This window comes from Capsella rubella, unplaced genomic scaffold (genome assembly GCF_000375325.1).
Source record: "Capsella rubella cultivar Monte Gargano unplaced genomic scaffold, Caprub1_0 scaffold_8, whole genome shotgun sequence".
Classification (NCBI taxonomy): Eukaryota; Viridiplantae; Streptophyta; class Magnoliopsida; order Brassicales; family Brassicaceae; genus Capsella; species Capsella rubella.
In genome coordinates, this window is record NW_006238916.1 from 5,571,929 (window position 1) to 5,591,737 (window position 19,809).

Here is a 19,809-nt window from a genome sequence, read left to right on the forward strand (position 1 = left end):
AGTGCAAAGACAAAACTTTTGAGATTAGTGTGTGAGTGAGTGGTATTTTCAATTATTGAGCCTTGTAAATGGATTTGATATTCATATAAGACAACAAAGGTAGATGACTTATTAAATCAAAGGTCTCTCAGTTGATTGCAAAAGAGAATATAATGAGGTCTTACAAGACAGACAGAGATGGAGAGAACAAAGAGTTTAACCACATCGTACATAAGCAATAGCTTAGGCCACAATTCAAATCTTCAAGAAGATGGAGTCTTGGCCTTGGTGTAATTCCGGATACCAAAAGCCAAGCCTAAGATAAGAAGAGGAACAAGGAACTGAAGCAGCTTGATGACAAAATCAGAGCTCTTACCCTGATTAGGCTCGGCTTTGTTCGAAGAAGGAGGCACAAACTTAGCTTTAACAGGGACAGTAGATGTATCAATATTACCCACATAGTACTCATCTAGCATGGCTTTTGCGGTAGAACTGTGTCCAACATCCTCAAAATCATCGGTGGCATCTTTCCCTGGGAATACCAACAACACATTTTTCGTAAACCTATGAGCAAAACACGAACTAACAAAACAAAGAACGATCTGTAATGTTGTTTACCTGTAGAAGTCAAGATAACCTCATCACCACCAGGATGATCATCCAAGAATTTTGTCACATCATAAACCTATACAACCATCAAAATGAAACACACACAAGAAAAAATGTAAACTTTATCATTATATTCCCTAATTCCACACAATCAAAGACATAAATCAAGTGGGTTTTCAAATTTTCCCATCATCAAAACATGCAAGAACCTCACTGGCTTATCCACATATACAAGATCAAACAGAGACATGAAGTGACTTACTTAAGCAGCACTAACTAGTAAACTATCACATTCGAATAACAATCTCCACAACAAAAAATGTAAACTTTATCATTAGAGTCCCTAATCCCACACTATCAAAGGCATAAATCAAGTGGGTATTCAAAATTTTCCCACACTGGCTTATCTACAGATACAAACAAGATCAAACAGAGATATGAAGTGACTTACTTACTTAAGCAACACTAACTAGTAACTATAAACATTCAAATAGGAATCTACTGAGATCTTTATAGCAATTTCTATGTGATTTATCTCGCAAATTAGTTCAGATCTATTGATCTACACTCAAAATTGGAACATATCGGTCAGATGCAAGATCTCGGATCTCAGACGAACAAAAGATGCAGAATCGGATCAAAAATTTTAAGGAAAACGAGAGATTGGATCGGAATTATGAAGGAGAAGAAGAGAGAGACCTTGCCGTCGATGACGATCCAACAGTCTTTGGAGCTACTGTGCTGAGAAACCTCCGCCAAGGTGAAAACTTTGCCGTCTCCGCCCATTTCTCCGATGATAATGAAGAAGAAGGTTTCTTTCTGGTTGAGAGGTGAGAGATTGAGAAAATTTTATTTTAATTTGGGAATCTGATTTTTGATTTTTGGGATCTTTCACCAACCGCTTTTTTTTGGGTGTAAATTAATTAGGGGGAGTTATTGGGAGAATGATTTTTAAAGATTTTTAGAGTTTAAGATTCCATTGTTATTGGTTTATAGATTCTTAGATTCCTAATAAAATCTCTTGTTATTGGTGTATGTATTTTGTAATTCTATTTAAAATCCTTTGTTATTCAAAAAGTTGAGTATTTATTGATTTTCCAATTCTATCAAATTCTAGTGTTATTGGTTTAATGATTCCTTACATATTTAGTCATTAAAAACAACTTTCAAAATACTGCAATTCTCACAAGTATTTATAGAATCTATCATATGAAGAATCTATTAAACTCTAGAAATCTGGGTAAACATTATTTTAGAATCCACAAAATTTTTTGAGAATCTTAAAATCTCTAAACTTTAGAAATCCATAAACTCTTTTAAAATCATCCTCCCAATAACCCCCCCTTAGTCATCTCATCTTTGGGTCGCCAATAATATCACACATCCATTAATTAATTGAAGATTTCGTAATTTTTATTCTTTTTATTTAACCATTTAATACACGTGAATATTAAAAATATAATGAATAAATAAATAAATTTAGAACGTTGACAAAAAAAAAAAAAAAAAAATTTAGAACAATGATCTCTTCTAACAATGAGTTCAGGAACCAAAATTAAACATCTTTTTAGAGTTCAACGAATTTTTATTAATCATTAAATTTAAATAAAATATCTTTAACGCGCTAAAATTAGAAGCTCTCATTGGAGATGCTCTAACCTCTTTTAGTTTATAACGTTTTGATCGTTATTTTCTGTGAGGTTATTCTCACTGATGGACGGTTTGTTATTTTTTAATATTTTAAAGATTTGTTTACTGAATATACAAATTGTTAAGTGATATTTTTTATATTGCCAAATTCAATATAATCAACGTTCGATTGTTATATAAATTTAGAAAAATAACAAAAACGATTTTCTGAATTTGAAATTCTTAAAAAAGTAGATATAATCGGGAGAATTAATCGCAGTCGTATATTTTGATAAAGGATAGATGAAAGAAAGTTTCTAAAAAAAATCTCGAATTTAGTAATCTTAATTTAATAGGTTAGTGTGCGTTTATCCACGCAAGTTAATACCTAATACCGAAAATGTATCAGTAAAGTTTATGCGTTGTATGTAGCTTATTTGATTCTATTTGATTCTCAAGGCTGATATATTAAGCAAATCACACTCTTCCAACCAAAGATACATCAGCTGAGAGTCATATAGACTACATATGCAGAAACTTTATTGATACATTTTGTTATATTGACATTGGTTTTTACTGAACTACTGATGTAAGAGCCCTGCCAAATAATACTATGGAAGATCAAACTCCCATGACCCTTCTTTGACAAACAGGGCGCTTGATCCATTTTGTGGAAGTTGTCCACATGTTATGTTTGGAGTGACATGTAATGGTAGCAAAAACTTGTAATATGTGATGTTTTTCCAATAAAACACAACCAAACTCAAACCGATTAAACATAACCATATATTTTAATAAACCATTCGGTTAAAGTTTTATTCAATTCGAAGAGATAACCCAATCTACAATTTTTTTTTATGTATTGACTAAACAAATAAAGTAATTAGTAATTTAGTAGTATTGATAATTTAATATTATATATCTTAAATTTACTATTTATTTATTAGATTCGTGAGTTTTCTTAATCGACACAAGTGAACTCTTTAGTTAGGCGTTTTGCTTGAATAATTGAGTTTACTCGTTATGCTTTGACATCTTTTTTTCCTGTTTTTGTAAATTGATTTTTCTTTCAATAAACAAATAAAAAATTTAAGTAACCGAACCGAACCAAACTAATTTCGGTTTTAAACGGTATTTTCAAGGGTCAAATTTCATACTTTTTAATGCATACTTTGGTAGCTCACATTGTGAGGCCTATGTATGGTGAGGCCTATGTATTGTGAGGCCTATGTATGGTGTACAACTAGAGAAGAAAACTATACATACATAACAAACTAAAGACATTGATTTTGAAATATGAAGCCAGAAATCAAAAGAGAGTTAGAGAAAGAAGAAACGAAAAGAGACAAAAGGCTAGCTTTCGTAATCAGTGCTCCTCCTTTTTGGCCTTTTACTCAACCAAAATAGTTAAAATGGTCAAACAAAAACATCGAACAAGCTGAATTCAGATACCCCAAGTGGTGTGCCATTGGGTCGCAGAGCTGATGATGTAAGCGAATCTATGTGTCCCAATACCATTATTTTGTGTATAGTCAAAACAAGCCCGTGATCAAAACAAGAACCCGTGTACAACTAAATGTATGTACGTATATATACAACAATGTTATGTATGTTCACGTTTCACTTTTTTTACTTCGATAGATTAAAGAAAAACAAAGAACAATGATTGGTTTCTTGATAAAGATTTCGCAGTTTTTGCCAATTTCCAATAGTTAAAAAGGTTAAAACAACAGAGATCTTCTCAGTGAACACTGTAATATATGTATATATTTGCTGTCTCATCTTTTTTTCTTTTTGTCAGTGTATGTTACAAACTTTGTTGTAATAATTTGGATTTCAAGAATCATCCAGTCTTTTGCAAATTGCTACAAAACTCACTTCGGGTCCGAATAGTTGTAGCGGTTAAGACGGGCAAATTCGTTTACGGATTAGACCATTTTTTATTTACCATTCAAGTATATTTCGCAATAGTGTGATTAAAAAACAGAAAGAAAACTGTCACTTACCATCTTCGGACCATTTTTACATGAAAATTAAAGTTGGTTTGCAGCGATTTGTTGTCCACCTTAAAAATAGAGCGGATTAAACCGTTGAGTCGCTGACGGATTTGTCCATCCCAACCGCTATCGAACCCTTACTTAGTTGTGCTTTTTTTAGCTTTGAACTTAGCTTACAATTATTCAAATGTTGTATACTTCAAATTATTTGCACACACATTCACGTGCGTCATAATTATGGGAAGAGATGAAAAGGGACCAATCTTGTGTAGTTGAACGAAAAGGATATGATTCAGAATTCAGATTTTTGCACCTACCAAAATTCACACGTGAACCTCCCAATTGGGTCTTAGTTCTTCTGCATCTGAATCATTTTGTTTTCACTATATGCCAAGCTTTAACATGTTCAAATACATCCCTATCAATCATCATTACATATAGTTTTGAATAAACATGAGTGAGAGATAGAGAGATAGAGAAAGAAGAAAACATTTGAATGAAACAGATGAGAAATTTTCACTAAGGCATCTGAGATTAGTAGTACAAATGGTGTGAGGTTTCATGTCCCTAAGCTACTTTCAAACTTGTTCTCTAACCACATTATTACTTAAGATTACACGGTTTTTGATGTTCGGGTTAGTCTGTTAATCTCCATCACATTCTTACTTCACACCATATCTTTTTGGAGCTGATTCCTCTTGAACTTCATGGAATGACTTGTACCCATTCGTATCGTCCGCTGAGGGGGATATCATTCACAATGTCGAAGTTGTACCTGAACATTTTTCGAAAACACATGAGTCACCATTCTCTTAGTAATGAACGCATATAACGAAATTAAAAAAAAAAACAAGCTTACTTCTCAACAAATAGCCTCTGTTGTTGCTGCTCTGCAAATGCAAAGAACTCCTCCAGTTCACTAGTGGTCGGTATCGTGCTATCCCGGTCCTTTGTGTACTCTTTCGTTGCTGTACGCATCGACCTAGTGCTAGACCCTGGTGTAACCATGATCTCATGATCCTCTACAAAGTTACAAGGCGTGCTCTCTCTTGTGCTGCAGAAAAGAGTTAGAATAAGTACCTTCAATAACACTATCACCACAAAACACACACAATCGAAATCAAGACTTGAACCAAAACTAAACACTCAGAAACAAAAAAAAAAAAAGAGGCTTGATTTAAGTAAACAACAAAAGGTAAAAACTTTCTGGTTAATATGGTCCCATAAGATATTGCAAATGCAATAAATAACAAAGAGAAGGCAAAACACCACATTGTCAACTAGCGAGACGGTTGCCCCCAAAAAAAACCAGAGTATCCTACAAAAGTATTCCCCAAGTATGCAAAAACCACTAGGTCCCATGAACACGACACCACAGTACTTGCATAACACTTATGAGGAAAAGTCTCAATTCTCATATGATCTTACATATTAAAAGCTTCTGACCTTTATACAACAACCCACTTTTGCAAAAACCATGTGTTAATAAACCAAGAACCAAATCCCAAAACTGTATTACTTCCAATTCCATTACCCCCATTAACAAAAAGGTTATTGAACTAATGAAATGCACAAAAACAGATTACAATATATAAAGACCATAGCTTTGCAACATTGATAACCTCTGCAATGAGGTACACAACATGGTACAGACCTCAATAACTCTAAAAGTATCTAATCTAACACCAAAAGAGACTCATACGGTGAAGCAGTACATCACATCACAAGAGAGTAACCAAAACCAAACCATTAAGGGTAACATAAAAAACCTATTTTTATTTTTCCTTGTACTAAAGCTAGTTTCATCCCATTGAATTGAAGCAAACAACAAAAGTTTCAGAGAAAGCTTCACATTTGAGCAAGAATCATATGTAAAACTCAAACTAAGATTCTAAAGTAAGAGAGAACACACAAATCAAATTGGTAAGAAGATAAAAATTAGGGCACAGGAGAAAGAAGACGAACGAACCTGTGTCTAGATTCAAAATCAAGGCTATTCTCTCCACAAGAAACTTGGGCACTCACGGAATTATCAAAACATTCATCTCCATTACAGCTCTGAGCTACAGGAACCGAGTCAACCGAGTTAACCGAGTCAACGCGAGACTCTTTGATTCCCGATTTAAGAACCTTCGGCGGCTGTTTCGGCTCAATTAACGAAAAGGGTTTCTCTAGACGGCGGCTACGGAGCTGAAGATAGCAAGAAGAGTCGTCGGGTAGAGCTGAATCAGCGGCGGAGGAGGAGTTAAGCCGCTTCAAGGCTAGGGTTTTAGCGGCTCTGGTTCGAACACCCATAGTAGTAGGCTCGGAAGGCTCCATGACGCCAATTTTGCCGGTAGTTTTGGATTTTTTCATGTATTTCCCCATTTTTGGAGTGGGAAAAGCTTGAAAGCGGAAAGAGAAAATTGGGAGGGAAAAGCTTAGAGGAAGGAGAAGAAGAGGGAAAGTGAGAAAAATGGGAAAAAGCTTTTCGAGTTTTTGTGGGGTTAATAAAAATAAATAAAAGCAAAGGAGAAAAAAGGAAAATAAATAATTGTCAAAAAAATATTATTTTTTAAATAAGCCCCTCAAATTCATCATTATTAGTATAAGTAATTTGGTTTAAGTAATTTGCTAGACGTTTTTATGGTGTTGATTTGTTTTTGGTTTCTGAAATTACACATTCATATCTGAAATTACTCTGCTTTACCAGAAAAATTCATTTAAAGCCTCTTTTACTAATTTTATTAGATAAATAAATCATACTTCTATTGTTTTACTTTATAAGATGTTTTGGTTAACAGTACAACAATTAAAAAATACTCCTTCGTTCTAGAATAGATGATCTTTTGAGAAAATGCACACAAATTAATAAATCAATTAATTTTTGTTTATTTCTAAGAAAAAACATCATTTAATACTAACTTAAACACAATTTAACCAACGAAAAAACAATCTGCAGAATCTAAATTGATAAAAACGATAAAACAATATGTAGTTTTACATAGATTTGGGAGAAAATCGTCTAATTTCGAAGAAGAAAAATGGCCAAAAGATCATGTATTCTCAAACGGAGGGAATAATAAAGATGATATCATTTATTAAAATTCAACCAATATAAAAAAATATTGCAGAATTTAAATATTCATAAACAATTAAAGTAATAGAAATTGTGCATAGAAAACTGAAAAAATCTAATAAAGTAGAACAAATTCAAAATGTTAAAACATCTTATAAAGTGGAACAGAGGGAGTATAACATGTTGAAAAAAAAACATTTGAATTTAACCATACATATTTTTAAATTTATATCAATGTACTACTAGTTAAATATATTCACATATAAGAGAAAAATATTTACATGAACAGGAAATTGTTAGTAGTCACAAAAATTAATATCAAATTACCTATTAGATCATGAAAAGTTTTTTTTTTTGAAATTGACATATATTTTTTCAAAAATTCGAGTCAACTGACTTTTCACCAAAAATTGATCATTATCTTTATTTCTCTCTTCTTTTTTTTAAAAGAAACACTTTTACACAAATAATTTTTTATTTAACAATTTGGACCATCGCATATTTCACACAACTTCATGGTCTCATAAACCGAAAAAAAACAAATTACAAAAATAATTGGTTTAAATTTGGAATATAAAATTTAGCTAATAATTGATCCGAACAAACCGACTACTGAACTGGCCCAAACCGAATTTTAATTCGGGTCTATTTGGTGAGATTTTTGAAAACCGAATTTCTTCTAAACTGAATAATCCGACTCGAATAACCTGCTTAAACCGAACGTCCAGAACTATAAAAATGAGAAAAATGTGAAGGAATTCAAGATTTTTTTTTCTTTTTTGACATCATTACAAAATATATATCTCTCTTTGAGAGGAGTTGGGCTCGAACTCGGATTTGGTGAGAAGACAACAGAGGTGAGAACCACTATCCCATTTGCTCCTTCTCATTCAAGAAAAGTTTCTAATCTGTAACTTTTGAGAAACCGTATTTACTCTTTTTAGTAATAAATCATCTTTTATTTTAATTTTAAATAATTAAAAATTAAGTAATCAATTAGATTGTGAGAGTTGTATGTACTAACCTAAGAACCAGTCCTTAAAACTCTACAATAAGAACCGATCTTATACTATTTGTTAGTTTAAATATTTTTCTTCTTTAGATACTCACCTTGAAACCTCCATTGGAGGTGTCCTAAGATCATGTAAAAGGTTTTAAGAAAGACTCTCAACAATTAAAAATTGAAAATAATTAGAAAGAGTTGAGAGAAATGAGAATTTGTTCTTATTTGAGAACCTTTAAAAATTTTTATGAGAAACCACTTTCACATCTTTACATAATTGGATTTATTTTTCTTAAGATTTATGTAAATAATTAAACTAAATAAGATATACTAGTGAAAGCCCTTTGGCCTAATGGTTGTAGACTAAGGATTCAGTAATGCTTCTACACTAAGAGAGGGTTCGAATCCCAGATAATACAATTTATTAATAATCGTGCAGATCAATGAAGATACGTTTACACGAGATGAAAATGTGCAATTCTAACAGTTCGTCGTGTTTCTAGGTATTAAAGAAGAAGAATGGAGAAGGTGTCCAACATCAACATGGAGAAGAAAACGTTGTCAATCATGAATCTAATAGGGTCGGAACTAAGAAGGAACTGTCTATGATAGAATCATATTTGTAACAAAAAATGATATATTAAAATAATATGTTATACGAAAGAGTTGCTCGTAAATCTAAAGTTGCGGGTTCAAATTCAGGTCTAATTTTCCGGGTCGGTTCTGTTTCGGATTTTCGGTTCCAGATTTTTTGCCCAGGGCTATAATCATCCAAAACCAATTCGTGAAACTAGCACTTGCACCTTGAGAGGTCAAAGCATGTAAATATGTAATCATTAATAAGTTTATAGAACAATTCTTGTTTCTGAGGTGGATACGTTTTTATGTGTTCTGATCAACAAGCAGCAGTGCTTGTTCAAGTATTACATAGCATATTCAGAGTCAATTCATAAGAGCTAATGACTAAAATTAAAGATATGAGGACTTCACTAATTAAGACATGAAAATATATTTTCCAGAGAAAAAGAACATTGGCAATGTTGTTGAAGCAATTGAATAAATGCAAAAACTACAAGTTAAAAATCATATTTCACCAATTTTACCACCTACCAAACCAGGATAATCAAAAGGACACCAAAAATGAGATCGACGCAAAAAAAAAATAGTTACCATCACAATTGTATAAGATTTCACTTCCAACGTAGAGACTGTCTAATGCCGGTGAAGATGAGTCCGACTGATCTACCGATCAAGGTGACGAGAAAGAAGGATATGATGCTACTCACTTTATCCAACACCACTCTGATAATTGGCATTCCGATGTCTGATAACTCCAGAAACAGACTGAAGTAGTATCTCCTGTACACATCAAACACTTTCTTATGTGTAATTGTCATGGAAGTTTCGGTTTTGTGGTCAAGGTTAAAGAAGAAACGTTTACCATCCCGATAGAGCTTTAAGCTCCTTGGTTCGTTTAACTGGCAATGAAAAATCGCTGATTATGGAGTATCGCAAGGTTGATGATGAGGCAGCTTTAGTTTTTCCAAGTGTGAACTTTCTCCACCAACTACGGCTTTCGGTATCGTCACTACCATCAAGGTTGTTGATAACCTGAGTTTTGAGAATGTAGAGGTCAAAGCGATCCTCATACATTGATACAACTGCTTCCATATTCTGATGCAACCACTGGTATAGAGCTACCTATCAACAAGACGAAATGGAAGTTTTGTTCATGAGAGATGAATTGTAAGATGGAACTAAACACAAGTGAAGTTGTTTTTCACCTCGTTACGTAGTTTTTGGAGTGCTCGACTAGAAAGGCTACAGATACCTAATCCTCCACTATTCAATTCATTTGAAAATTTGCTGTCTACAGAAATGAGCTCTAGATAGATGCTAGCAACCCCATCCGCCAATGTTATCATGAAGTCTTCCAAAATGGCAACTCCGTGTGTGCGAAAGAAGCTAAAGTCGTAGCAGAAAGCTTTCACGGGAGATCCAAATCTTTGGAAATACAAAAATTCTGCAAATAGATCCTCCTTGCCTGATTTTCTTATTTTGTCAAATATAGCATCCTTTTCATTTAGCATTCTGATCAGCAAAGGAGTAATCGCCTGCATATCACAGGCTAGATTCTTGAGTTCATATCTAAATCTGCTATTCAAATAATGACTACACGTTATATGATATCGACTTACATTGTCAGAATCAGTGTTTTCCACAGACAGCTCCTTTTTTAGCCAAGCCGTGCATGCTGCTTGATATGCTTCCCGAACAATTTGAGTAAAACTAACCATCCACTCATCTGGACTGATTGTGTCAGAGATCTTATTTGTCTGAAAAGCAAGTACACTAGCTGATCAGCATGTATGAATCACATCAAACTAATGTCTTATATATTACTAAGGGTAGAGAATAACAAATCTTAATACTAGAGAGGGATGAAACAATTAAATGAGTCAGTAAATTCTTGTCACAGGTAATTTAATTCAAAATCTTCTCACCTTAACGATATTTTTTATGGCAGGTTTGGCATTTCAATATTGTGACAAACTGGTATCTGCTATTACAGAACGGACCTTGATGCGACTACTTAACTCAAAATGCACATGTTGACAGTCTATTTCTGTTAATAAGATATGCTCCTGAACTAGAAATTATTGGAACCTCTTAAAAAAAATTATGTGCAAAGTGAAATACTGTAGAAAGCAGGTAGAAGCTCACCTCTTCCTCAAGTTTCTGAAAACATGACCAGAGCAAGTACAGTTGAGGCCCTTCAGATATCGCATACAAACTCAGTGGGGGCTTCCCTTGGGGAGGTTTAGCTTTGAGATCTCTGCTTCCAAGTGTGCTCTTATGCTTAATGGCGTCTAAAGAATCTAAAAGCTTTACTTTCACCACATCCCATACAGACTTTAAATCACCCTCAAAATCAGTCTCCCTACACTCAATGCATAGAAGAAAAGAGAAGCGTAAATACACAACACTTTTCTGTATTAATACCTCGCAGCTAAAATGCAACAGAGATATCAATTCACAGACGACTACTCTTACCTACCAGAAGATTCTGAAGTTCCAACACGTGGATTTTCATCCTCAACAGTGTTCTCTTCAGAAGAGTAACTCGAGTTTTTTTTAACAGGAATCACTCCAGCCATATACGTAAGAAATATACTAGCGGTCAAGAGAACTTGGTCACCAATAGGAACCCAACCTGAACCAGCAACACCATCAAAATCTGCCATAGATGCCAAACAAGTACACTTACAAGAAGACTCTCCACGAGAACAATACAATCCAAGATTCAAGGGAGTCGCAACATTATATTTATCAGCTTCCCATGATGTGATCTTGCAAACCCCAAAAGCCTTCCTACAAATAGAAACCATGATTTAAACACAACATTCCAACATTGTTACTTCTACTAAACCATTTCATATGTTCAAGAACAACAAATAAAAGAGAATGAGATTAAAACCTTTGGGCAATCTTTACACGAGGGTTCGTGGAGAAGCAGCTTCTGTGACTAAAGTGAACATTGTGCATCCGTAGCTGAACGCACAATGATGGAGACACAACAACATGCCCAACCATTGGTTTACCTTACACCTCACGACTAAAACATTGCCTAATCTCAGAAACAGACCTCAATCCCAATCTCTACATTACAAAGAACAAACAAACAAAAAATCAAATTCCAGAACCTAATTGAAAACCAAATGGCTTAGCTACTGAATCAGAGGTTTGAATCCAGTTCTAACGCCAGTGTCAGATAATACAGAAGAAACAATAACAATATTGAGATTCAAGAATCAAAAGGGCGGATTCAGGGATTGAGAAACACACATTGAAGTAGCAAACAAACCTTGAATTAGAAGGAACCAAGTGGAGAGAAGGACGAATTGATGATGAAGAGCAGAGAAGAAGACGAAGAAGAAGAAGACGAAGAAGCGGATTGGGGTTGTGCGTACATGAGAAGTCTCTCTCTCTCTCTCTCGTCGTGAGGCCAACGACAGAGACTAGACGAGAACGATAAAGTGTTAGTGTTTGTTTATAATATTTATATGTTTCTGAAGTGTATAAGCAATTGGGGGTGGTGGCGCAGTTGGCTAGCGCGTAGGTCTCATAGCTATCTGAGTAATCCTGAGGTCGAGAGTTCGAGCCTCTCTCACCCCATGTTTTTGTTTTTTTTTAATTACCTTTTAAATTGTGATTTTCTTTTTGTTTTATGATCTTTTGTAGATGATGAACTCGATTACTCTTGTTTTCTCTTGCTTTTTTTAGGCATTTTTGTAATCTCCTTTTTTAGAACTCGATTCACACTGTCACACTGGTCTGAAACATTCATGTCTTTGGGTGTTTTGAGAACAGCATTTGAGAAACGGACTTAATCAATGCTAAAAAGAGTTGTCAAGTGTGTTCCTTTTGGTTCGGATTTGTCCAATGGGATAAAGATAGTTGTACAAGGAGCTTGTCAAAGTGATTGAAGTATCTCAAATCATTCTTGAGTTGAGTTATTTTGATGCTCGTGGTCCCTTTCAGACAGGTCTCTCTATCATATAGCCATCTTGTGTGAAGTATAATCAATTCAAGAATAACAAATGCTGTGTCTAAAATCAAAACTCAAAACACTTTGGTTTGCTATGAAAAAAAAGGAGATATTGAGAATGTGCAAATGTAGTTTCCCGTAGTTTACTTGTTTCTCATCGTTTTTCTCTGTTTACGAATGTTCTACATGCATTTTCATTACCTTCGAAGTTTGATGCAGATCTAGAGAGAGATATTGATCTCAATGTTGTCTATAAGCCTGACCGTTCCAAACCAAGCAGCAACACAAATCACTACCCCATTCTTTATCTCTTCCACTCCTTCCAGAGTTTCTTGGTCAACAATCTGCATAACATACACAATCACATTCCTCACATCAAAAACTGAATGGTATGAGTACAGACTAATCCAAACAACAACTCAACACGATGAAATGCTTACCTCGACATAATCTACCCGTCCATCAGATCCAACAAGTTGTTGAACAATCATATCCTTAATCTCAGCAACACTGGTCAACCCTTCTGCTACAGAAGCTTTAGCCATTGTCAGTGACCTACTTATAGACAAAGCCTGCCATACCATATCATAACCAAACAACATAAAAGTAAGTCACTTTCTTCATCCTTGTTCAAATGCTACAATCTTTTACTTTACCCTTTGCCTCTCTTCAGGTGACAGATGCACATTTCTCGAACTCATCGCAAGTCCATCTTTCTCTCTAGTTATATCTCCTCCTACAATCTCTATCCCAAAATCAAGATCTCGAACCTACATAACAAAGACAAAAAGCCAAATCAATTTGAAATTAGTAAAGATCTTTCCCAAAACCAAACAAAAACTATGCAAAAACATTCCCAATCCTCACCATTCTTTGTATAATCCGCCATTGTTGATAATCTTTCTTACCAAACATAGCAACATCAGGCTCAACGATATTAAAAAGCTTAGTAACAATAGTAGCAACACCTCTAAAGAACACAGGCCTACTTTTCCCACACAAACCTTTCTCCAATCTCTCAACCCTAATCCAAGTCTCATGCCCTAACCCATCTTCTTCCTCCACACAACTCAAAACCCTCCCACCACCACCACCACCGTTATTAACCTTCTTCCTCTCACCACCGCCGTAGTCATAGAGGTTTCTCGGGTTAAAGACGACGACTTTACCACCGGAAAGTGCCGAGAGTTTAACAAGATCGCCGGAGAAATCAGATGGGTATGTGGAGAGGTCTTCCGTAGGTGAGAATTGGCCTGGATTGACGTAGATTGAGACGACGGTGACATCGGCGAGGGTTAGGGATTGACGAACGAGAGATAAGTGACCTTCGTGGAGGTAACCCATGGTGGGTACTAAGCCAATGGTCTTGCCTTGTGATCTCATGGCTCGAGACCATCTTCTCATTGCTTCTTTGTCTCTGATTACTTCTGGTTCCATTGTTGGAGGAGAATCGAAATCGTCTTCGTCTTTCTCACGAATGTGTGTTTTCTTGTGAACAGAAAATGAAATTTAAATGATCTAACCGAAATAAATAAATTAAAGCAAACCGAACTTAACCGATCGTCGAATAAAAATTCCGGTTTATGTTGGATAAATTTCTCGAACTGAGTTTGTTAGTCCACAAACCAAACCAAAACCAAACCGGGCCGGATTTGAGGAGAACCACCTGAGTCGGCTCCCAAATAGATTTTTGTTTTAGTTTTTCCAGTAATCCATTTCTTAACCATTCAAAATTTTGCCCATTAAAAATATTATTATTACTTAATTTAAAATATATGAAGTAATTCCTTTTCTTAATTTTTTATGATTAAAAAAGACTATACATATTTTGTACAGACAACAATAATAAAGATTTAAAGTAATTCCTATACAATTGTTTTTTTGACATCGGTAACTCCTATACATATAATAGTAAATAATATGAAGTAATTCCTTTCCATTTTGTATTTTTCTAAAGTGCCGTAAGAATTAATTGGGATCTTTTGAATAAAAAATAAAAATCACTAAGATAACCTAGAAAAGGTAGAGCGACTATAACACCCCTCTTCATCGATTTGGATTTCTTTAAAAAAAAATTGAATCTTTTGTTTTTAAACTCTCTATCTACAGTTATTTGAGAGTGCTTTTTCAATATTTATATATGAATCCGATGGACCGATGGTAAATCTGAACATGATAAATATTACGTGTTACCGAACAACAAAAACTATCAATAGGATGTGAATTTATTTTGTTTCATGTTCAAACAGTTAAAGTATATATGAAATAGTACCATATTTATATTTATAAGTAAAAATTTTATTCGAGAAGATAATATGTATATATTATATAATAAAGAATGATACTACAAAATATAATCTTTACTACCAACACATCTAAGTTCCAAAGTTTAGCATGTTTTTTTTTTGTTTTTTTTTTGTTAACAACTTGTGGGTGTCAGATCCCACACTCAAGTGTTTTAGTGGGCAAAGAGAGAATGAATCTCTTGAAAATTTTAAGAAATAGAAATTACTAAAATATGAAATTGCTTTAGAAATGTCTTGTATTGTTAGCCTTGTGATTACTTGTCCCTTTTGGGAATACAAAGCCTTGTGATTTCATATAGGCTTTCAATATGATCAATTCCCATGCAAGGATAATATAGAATCGATCATCATCTTCCATCATCAACATCTTTAATCTACACCTACATTGGATACGTTCATATATAGGTCTGAAATTTCAAGATTCTCCTTAGAAATATGTAGTCATAAGTTTGAAATTAGATCATAAACAATCTTGCAAGGATTTAAGTACTTTTCATATATAGTTCAATCGATAATATGGAGATTTACAAACAAGAGTATGAATACGTTGTATACAAATAGGTTGAGATCAAATCTTCAAAATTCTTGATTATGAAGATTGCAATTGATCTAGAACATTTGATGACAAAGACTAAGATAACAACGAGAAAGTAAGAGTTTGAAAAATCATAAGACAAACAAATAAGGTTAACTTATGTTCTTGTAATAACGTGTGTCGAAAAATATATGAAATAAATATGAAGTCTCAAATTGTTAGTTATCAAAGTTGCAATCTATAAGGATGTCATTGGTGGAGAAATAGATAGTCATACTTATTTCAGAACAATTCTAACTAATTAAAAGGAAGATTTTCGCATTATATATGCCTTCAAAATTTGTTGAAAAATAAACCTCAAATTAACTAAATATCCTTCTTCTTCTTTTGCCTCTTGGCTCACCCTAAAGCCGAGCACTGCAAATTGCAATGAGAGCTTGTGTGGTCCTCTGAAGAAGAGATATTTGAGTGAACCATATATTTTCATTGTTTTGACTCTCTCTTATCTTTTAAATCGGAAACTTGAGAGAAATAGCAAGATTTAAATGACTTATTAGTTCCCATTTTTATTGTTGTATGTACATAGTTACATATGGAGAACAACATAACACATATTTACCAACCCTTCAAAACTATAAAGCAACAAAGCTATATAATACAAACGAACACACAAAATAAATGAACTAGCAAACCAATTGGTTTCTAAAAGACGAGATCTGTTCAAAGATTGGGAGTCTCTTAGATCTAAAACTAGTGGATGTCATATCATCAAGCCCAAGAACAAAGTCATCGTCTAAGATATTTCCCAAGACATCCTCCATCTCAGCATCTCGTCTACGTGGTAGTGAAGCCTCTAGTTCACTCAGAAGCTCATCAGCTCTTTGCCTTGTTCTACAATCATCTGCACCCAAAACCCTAAACTCAAGAACCTCGTCAAGAACAGCTCTTCCCTCGTCAAACCTGCCTTGTTTGATAAGGCACATAGCTAGGTTGCACGATTTGTTAGCGTCTGGCTCTATCATCTTAGCTTTTCTGTATACTGCTTCTGCTGACAAGTACTTAGCTTGTTGCATATATGCCCATCCCAAGTTCCCCTGTTTATAAATCCCAATTAAAATCCATCAGTTCATCGCGAAAAAAGTATATACAACTGAAAGTTAAACGAAGATCGAGCTGGTGAATTTTAGTTACCAGTAATCTTGAGATTTCTTGTTGAACAGTCACTTGAAACTTTTTGCCGTGAGAGCGAGCCGTCTTGGTGGGTTTACCATTGAAAGCCTCTCCTTGATAGATTTGCCTTAGTTTCCTCTTCAATAACTCAACTTGCTCATCCATTCTCCCACATTTCTATTCATTGCAAGAATACCAATATTAGTTTTATAACTCGAGGGAATAGCTAAGAAATCTTCCCTCGCAAAACGAGTGTTTTCTTGTAGAGCTCGAACATTTGAAAGTGTCTTTGAATATTCGTCTAGCCAAAAACTCAATCTATGGTCTTGAATACAAGACTACATATATACAACTTTATGTTAGAGTGCAAGTAGATATAAATGTATGGCTATAGTAGTAGTAAGACCTTGTATAAGTCGATGAGGACGTTGTCGAGAGAATCTTGGGAGTTCTTGGAACAACGAGGACGAAACGATTTGATAGCTTCAATGGCTTCTTCAGAACGGTCAAGTTGTTTCATTACAACAGCCATGTCCTTGAGAGCACTGTCTACTCTGTCTCCAGTATTAATGGCTTTCCAAAACCACACTATTGCCATCTCCGGGTTCTTCTCTATCAACTGTAACCAAACATTAAGCAATAATAAGCCATAATGTTACATTATTTAATCTTGCTTAAACCATTATTAATATATTGGAGCAATTATGAGATGATGTGATTGGCAAAATATAAAATGTATAAGGAGAATATTCTTTTAAGAAGTAAAGACTTTTTTTTTGCACTATTTTGAGGAAAAGTAAACGCAAATTAATAATGTGAGAATCTGGTTCGTCCGGTGTGTAAACGAGTGACTCTCATACGCACAACGCATCATCTTGGCTATAAATTGAAATTTTTTGTGTGTTTGTTTTTTTTCTCTTTTTTTGGTCACTTTTTAATTTTATAAAACAAAAAAAAAAAGCCAGTTACAAAAATTGTCTTTTCATACCTAACTTCCACAGCTAGACTTATTTTTTCTTTTCACAATAGTTATTTGAATCTTTTCTTTTGTCAATATTTCAAGGCAAAAAATATACAATGAAATTCAATAAAAATTATACCAAAATTTACATTAACATAGCTTTCTACTTATATATATATATATATATATTTCTTATATTTCAGAAATAATTTGCATATTAATATCAATTATATTATTAGTTTGCCCAAAAAAAAATTATCAATTATATTATCAAAGACCGTATGACTATATAACATAACAAAATTTACTAAAATGTGGTGCATATAATATAAGTCTTGCATTTTTATCACGCGTGCTTTATATGAAAAACATGATATTTATCTAAAACTGTGCATGATATTTTTACAAAAATACACGCAAAATTTATGCTTTTTAATTAACACAAAAAAAACAAATCATGCTCTTTTTAACACGAGATTAATTTAACCACAATAGTTAACCAAAAAATAAAATTTAACATATAATCATGTATTGCAATTACTTTAAAAATTAGAAAAAAATTAAGGACATAAACTTTTTTTTTTGATAAACACTATCCTGACCCGGTAGAAACACACCGAAGTGTTTCAGAAACTTATGAATAATCAATCTTTTGAAACTTGATTCATGAACCAATCAAAGAAAACTCAAAGAAGAAGAAGAATCAAGAAAGACCTGAGCATGTTTGGCTTTGACATAAGGAGTATCTCCACAAGGAACTTTATGAATCACATGAAACATTTCATCATCTTTCATCACCATCGTATTGTTCTTTGTTGAGTTGTTGTTGTTGTTCTTCGTCTTCTTCAAGCTCCTCTCCATATCTCTTTTGCTTTATCTCTTTCTCTTATGACAGATGTCTGTTGAGAGGCTGTGAGAGACAACAACATGTGAACTCAAATCATATATAATGCGTACGTACGTTTAATATGTTACTGTAAGAAAAATGAATTGGGTCGAGATCTCGTCTTTGTTCCAAATGGAACTGCCACGTCGTTAACTGAAAGACTTCTTACCACGTAGGTGTTAAGGAGAAAAACGTGTTCTTTTACTATTGTCACTGTCTCTTTCTTGCTACTGTTTAGGTTTCTTCTTTAACAACGAAAAAAAAAAGAGAGTTACATTTACATTTCCCAATGTGTTTTTGGGTGTGTTTTATGTGTGTCTTTAAGTTTTTAATCACCAAACAAAGACTATTACTTTGTTTTTATGTTGCATATATTACAAATTTATAAACTGGTTAAACTCAAATGATGATTGAGAAGAGAACACCCATGGTTAAACTATTTATTGGTTGTGTTGACTGTTGAGTTAGCTTTCGTAACCGAAATAATAATTAAAGAAATAAATAATAAAAACGGAAAATGTTTTAAAAATATGAATTTTTAAATTTGGGACGGAGAAATCAAAAACTTTTCAAATGTCATTTGAATCCTTTTTTTTTAATGGAATAGTAAAGAAAAAAATTTGTTAACTCAAAGTAAATTCTCAAACCTATAAAATTGTCCAAAATTAATATCCGGGCGAAGTGCAGCTTACAGATGACCCTCTTTCCGGATATTCAAAATGGGCTGGAAGTAAATGTTCATAACTATGTGGGCACATGTTAATTGATAAACAATTCACATCTAGAAAAAATCGATGTCTGGTGTAGATTAACATGACAACTTTCAACCAGATGGAAACCAGTAACCCACCACCATATGGTTTAAAATAGTAAAGTTTCGTTGATTTGGTCATTTTAAATATATCGTTTAGTTTCCGTTTTATCATATATGAGTAGAGCGCATATGGTACCACAAAATTTTAATTTATGAGTAGTGTCTTTGTTAAACCTTATCACCAAAGAATTTTATGGCGAGAACAACATATAATTTTCTTCTAAGATCTTACCTAAATATTTTGTTATCCCAATTGTTAATTATTTCAATGTTTAATTAATATTTGTAGTTCAATTCTTGTTTAGTTGCATAT

General features: G+C 33.6%; 5 protein-coding genes and 1 non-coding gene across 6 annotated transcripts; 1 reads left to right on the plus strand and 5 right to left on the minus strand.

Annotated features, from left to right (window-relative positions):
- Window positions 1–88: 88 nt before the first annotated feature.
- On the minus strand, window positions 89–1,453 carry LOC17875670 (cytochrome B5). The gene is made up of 3 exons (XM_006279646.2): window positions 1,288–1,453; window positions 598–664; window positions 89–511 (listed from the first exon to the last, which is right to left on the minus strand). The coding sequence occupies exons 1-3, from the start codon at window positions 1,372–1,374 to the stop codon at window positions 243–245; spliced, it is 423 nt and encodes a 140-aa protein (XP_006279708.1). The 5' UTR covers window positions 1,375–1,453; the 3' UTR covers window positions 89–242.
- A 3,157-nt stretch (window positions 1,454–4,610) lies between these two features.
- LOC17876785 (cyclin-dependent kinase inhibitor 3) lies at window positions 4,611–6,636 on the minus strand. The gene is made up of 3 exons (XM_006281010.2): window positions 6,184–6,636; window positions 5,074–5,268; window positions 4,611–4,989 (listed from the first exon to the last, which is right to left on the minus strand). The coding sequence occupies exons 1-3, from the start codon at window positions 6,579–6,581 to the stop codon at window positions 4,920–4,922; spliced, it is 663 nt and encodes a 220-aa protein (XP_006281072.1). The 5' UTR covers window positions 6,582–6,636; the 3' UTR covers window positions 4,611–4,919.
- A 2,603-nt stretch (window positions 6,637–9,239) lies between these two features.
- On the minus strand, window positions 9,240–12,269 carry LOC17875040. The gene is made up of 8 exons (XM_006279728.2): window positions 12,141–12,269; window positions 11,754–11,935; window positions 11,330–11,647; window positions 11,000–11,216; window positions 10,474–10,611; window positions 10,060–10,389; window positions 9,717–9,976; window positions 9,240–9,634 (listed from the first exon to the last, which is right to left on the minus strand). The coding sequence occupies exons 2-8, from the start codon at window positions 11,867–11,869 to the stop codon at window positions 9,466–9,468; spliced, it is 1,548 nt and encodes a 515-aa protein (XP_006279790.1). The 5' UTR covers window positions 11,870–11,935; window positions 12,141–12,269; the 3' UTR covers window positions 9,240–9,465.
- Window positions 12,270–12,365: 96 nt separating this feature from the next.
- TRNAM-CAU lies at window positions 12,366–12,451 on the plus strand. The gene is given in 2 exon segments: window positions 12,366–12,403; window positions 12,416–12,451. It is a non-coding gene; the product is annotated as a tRNA-Met (tRNA).
- Window positions 12,452–12,843: 392 nt separating this feature from the next.
- Window positions 12,844–14,304, minus strand: LOC17874733 (pantoate--beta-alanine ligase). The gene is made up of 4 exons (XM_006280733.2): window positions 13,692–14,304; window positions 13,481–13,594; window positions 13,265–13,396; window positions 12,844–13,168 (listed from the first exon to the last, which is right to left on the minus strand). Exons 1-4 carry the CDS (start codon window positions 14,259–14,261, stop codon window positions 13,046–13,048), a joined length of 939 nt encoding a protein of 312 aa, XP_006280795.2. The 5' UTR covers window positions 14,262–14,304; the 3' UTR covers window positions 12,844–13,045.
- A 1,897-nt stretch (window positions 14,305–16,201) lies between these two features.
- LOC17875919 (protein SULFUR DEFICIENCY-INDUCED 1) lies at window positions 16,202–18,695 on the minus strand. The gene is made up of 4 exons (XM_006279603.2): window positions 18,511–18,695; window positions 17,242–17,454; window positions 16,857–17,012; window positions 16,202–16,759 (listed from the first exon to the last, which is right to left on the minus strand). The coding sequence occupies exons 1-4, from the start codon at window positions 18,655–18,657 to the stop codon at window positions 16,349–16,351; spliced, it is 927 nt and encodes a 308-aa protein (XP_006279665.1). The 5' UTR covers window positions 18,658–18,695; the 3' UTR covers window positions 16,202–16,348.
- Window positions 18,696–19,809: the final 1,114 nt, after the last annotated feature.

Bases quoted from the DNA above. Each gene is read 5' to 3' on its own strand.
- LOC17874733 (XM_006280733.2), bottom strand. From the start codon at position 14,261: ATGGAACCAGAAGTAATCAGAGACAAAGAAGCAATGAGAAGATGGTCT. The intron at 13,595-13,691 runs GTGAGGATTGGG...TTTGTTATGTAG, and splicing joins GGCGGATTATACAAAGAATG to GTTCGAGATCTTGATTTTGG. The intron at 13,397-13,480 runs GTAAAGTAAAAG...ATGGTATGGCAG, and splicing joins CACCTGAAGAGAGGCAAAGG to GCTTTGTCTATAAGTAGGTC.
- LOC17876785 (XM_006281010.2), bottom strand. From the start codon at position 6,581: ATGGGGAAATACATGAAAAAATCCAAAACTACCGGCAAAATTGGCGTC. The intron at 5,269-6,183 runs GTTCGTTCGTCT...TCTTTTCTGCAG, and splicing joins GATTTTGAATCTAGACACAG to CACAAGAGAGAGCACGCCTT. The intron at 4,990-5,073 runs GTAAGCTTGTTT...AAAAATGTTCAG, and splicing joins CAGAGGCTATTTGTTGAGAA to GTACAACTTCGACATTGTGA.
- LOC17875040 (XM_006279728.2), bottom strand. From the start codon at position 11,869: ATGGTTGGGCATGTTGTTGTGTCTCCATCATTGTGCGTTCAGCTACGG. The intron at 11,648-11,753 runs GTTTTAATCTCA...TTCTATTTGTAG, and splicing joins CGTGTAAAGATTGCCCAAAG to GAAGGCTTTTGGGGTTTGCA. The intron at 11,217-11,329 runs GTAAGAGTAGTC...CATTGAGTGTAG, and splicing joins ACTTCAGAATCTTCTGGTAG to GGAGACTGATTTTGAGGGTG.
- LOC17875670 (XM_006279646.2), bottom strand. From the start codon at position 1,374: ATGGGCGGAGACGGCAAAGTTTTCACCTTGGCGGAGGTTTCTCAGCAC. The intron at 665-1,287 runs GTCTCTCTCTTC...ATGGTTGTATAG, and splicing joins GGATCGTCATCGACGGCAAG to GTTTATGATGTGACAAAATT. The intron at 512-597 runs GTAAACAACATT...TGGTATTCCCAG, and splicing joins GGTTATCTTGACTTCTACAG to GGAAAGATGCCACCGATGAT.
- LOC17875919 (XM_006279603.2), bottom strand. From the start codon at position 18,657: ATGGAGAGGAGCTTGAAGAAGACGAAGAACAACAACAACAACTCAACA. The intron at 17,455-18,510 runs GTCTTTCTTGAT...GTTTGGTTACAG, and splicing joins TCAAAGCCAAACATGCTCAG to TTGATAGAGAAGAACCCGGA. The intron at 17,013-17,241 runs GTCTTACTACTA...TGCAATGAATAG, and splicing joins TCCTCATCGACTTATACAAG to AAATGTGGGAGAATGGATGA.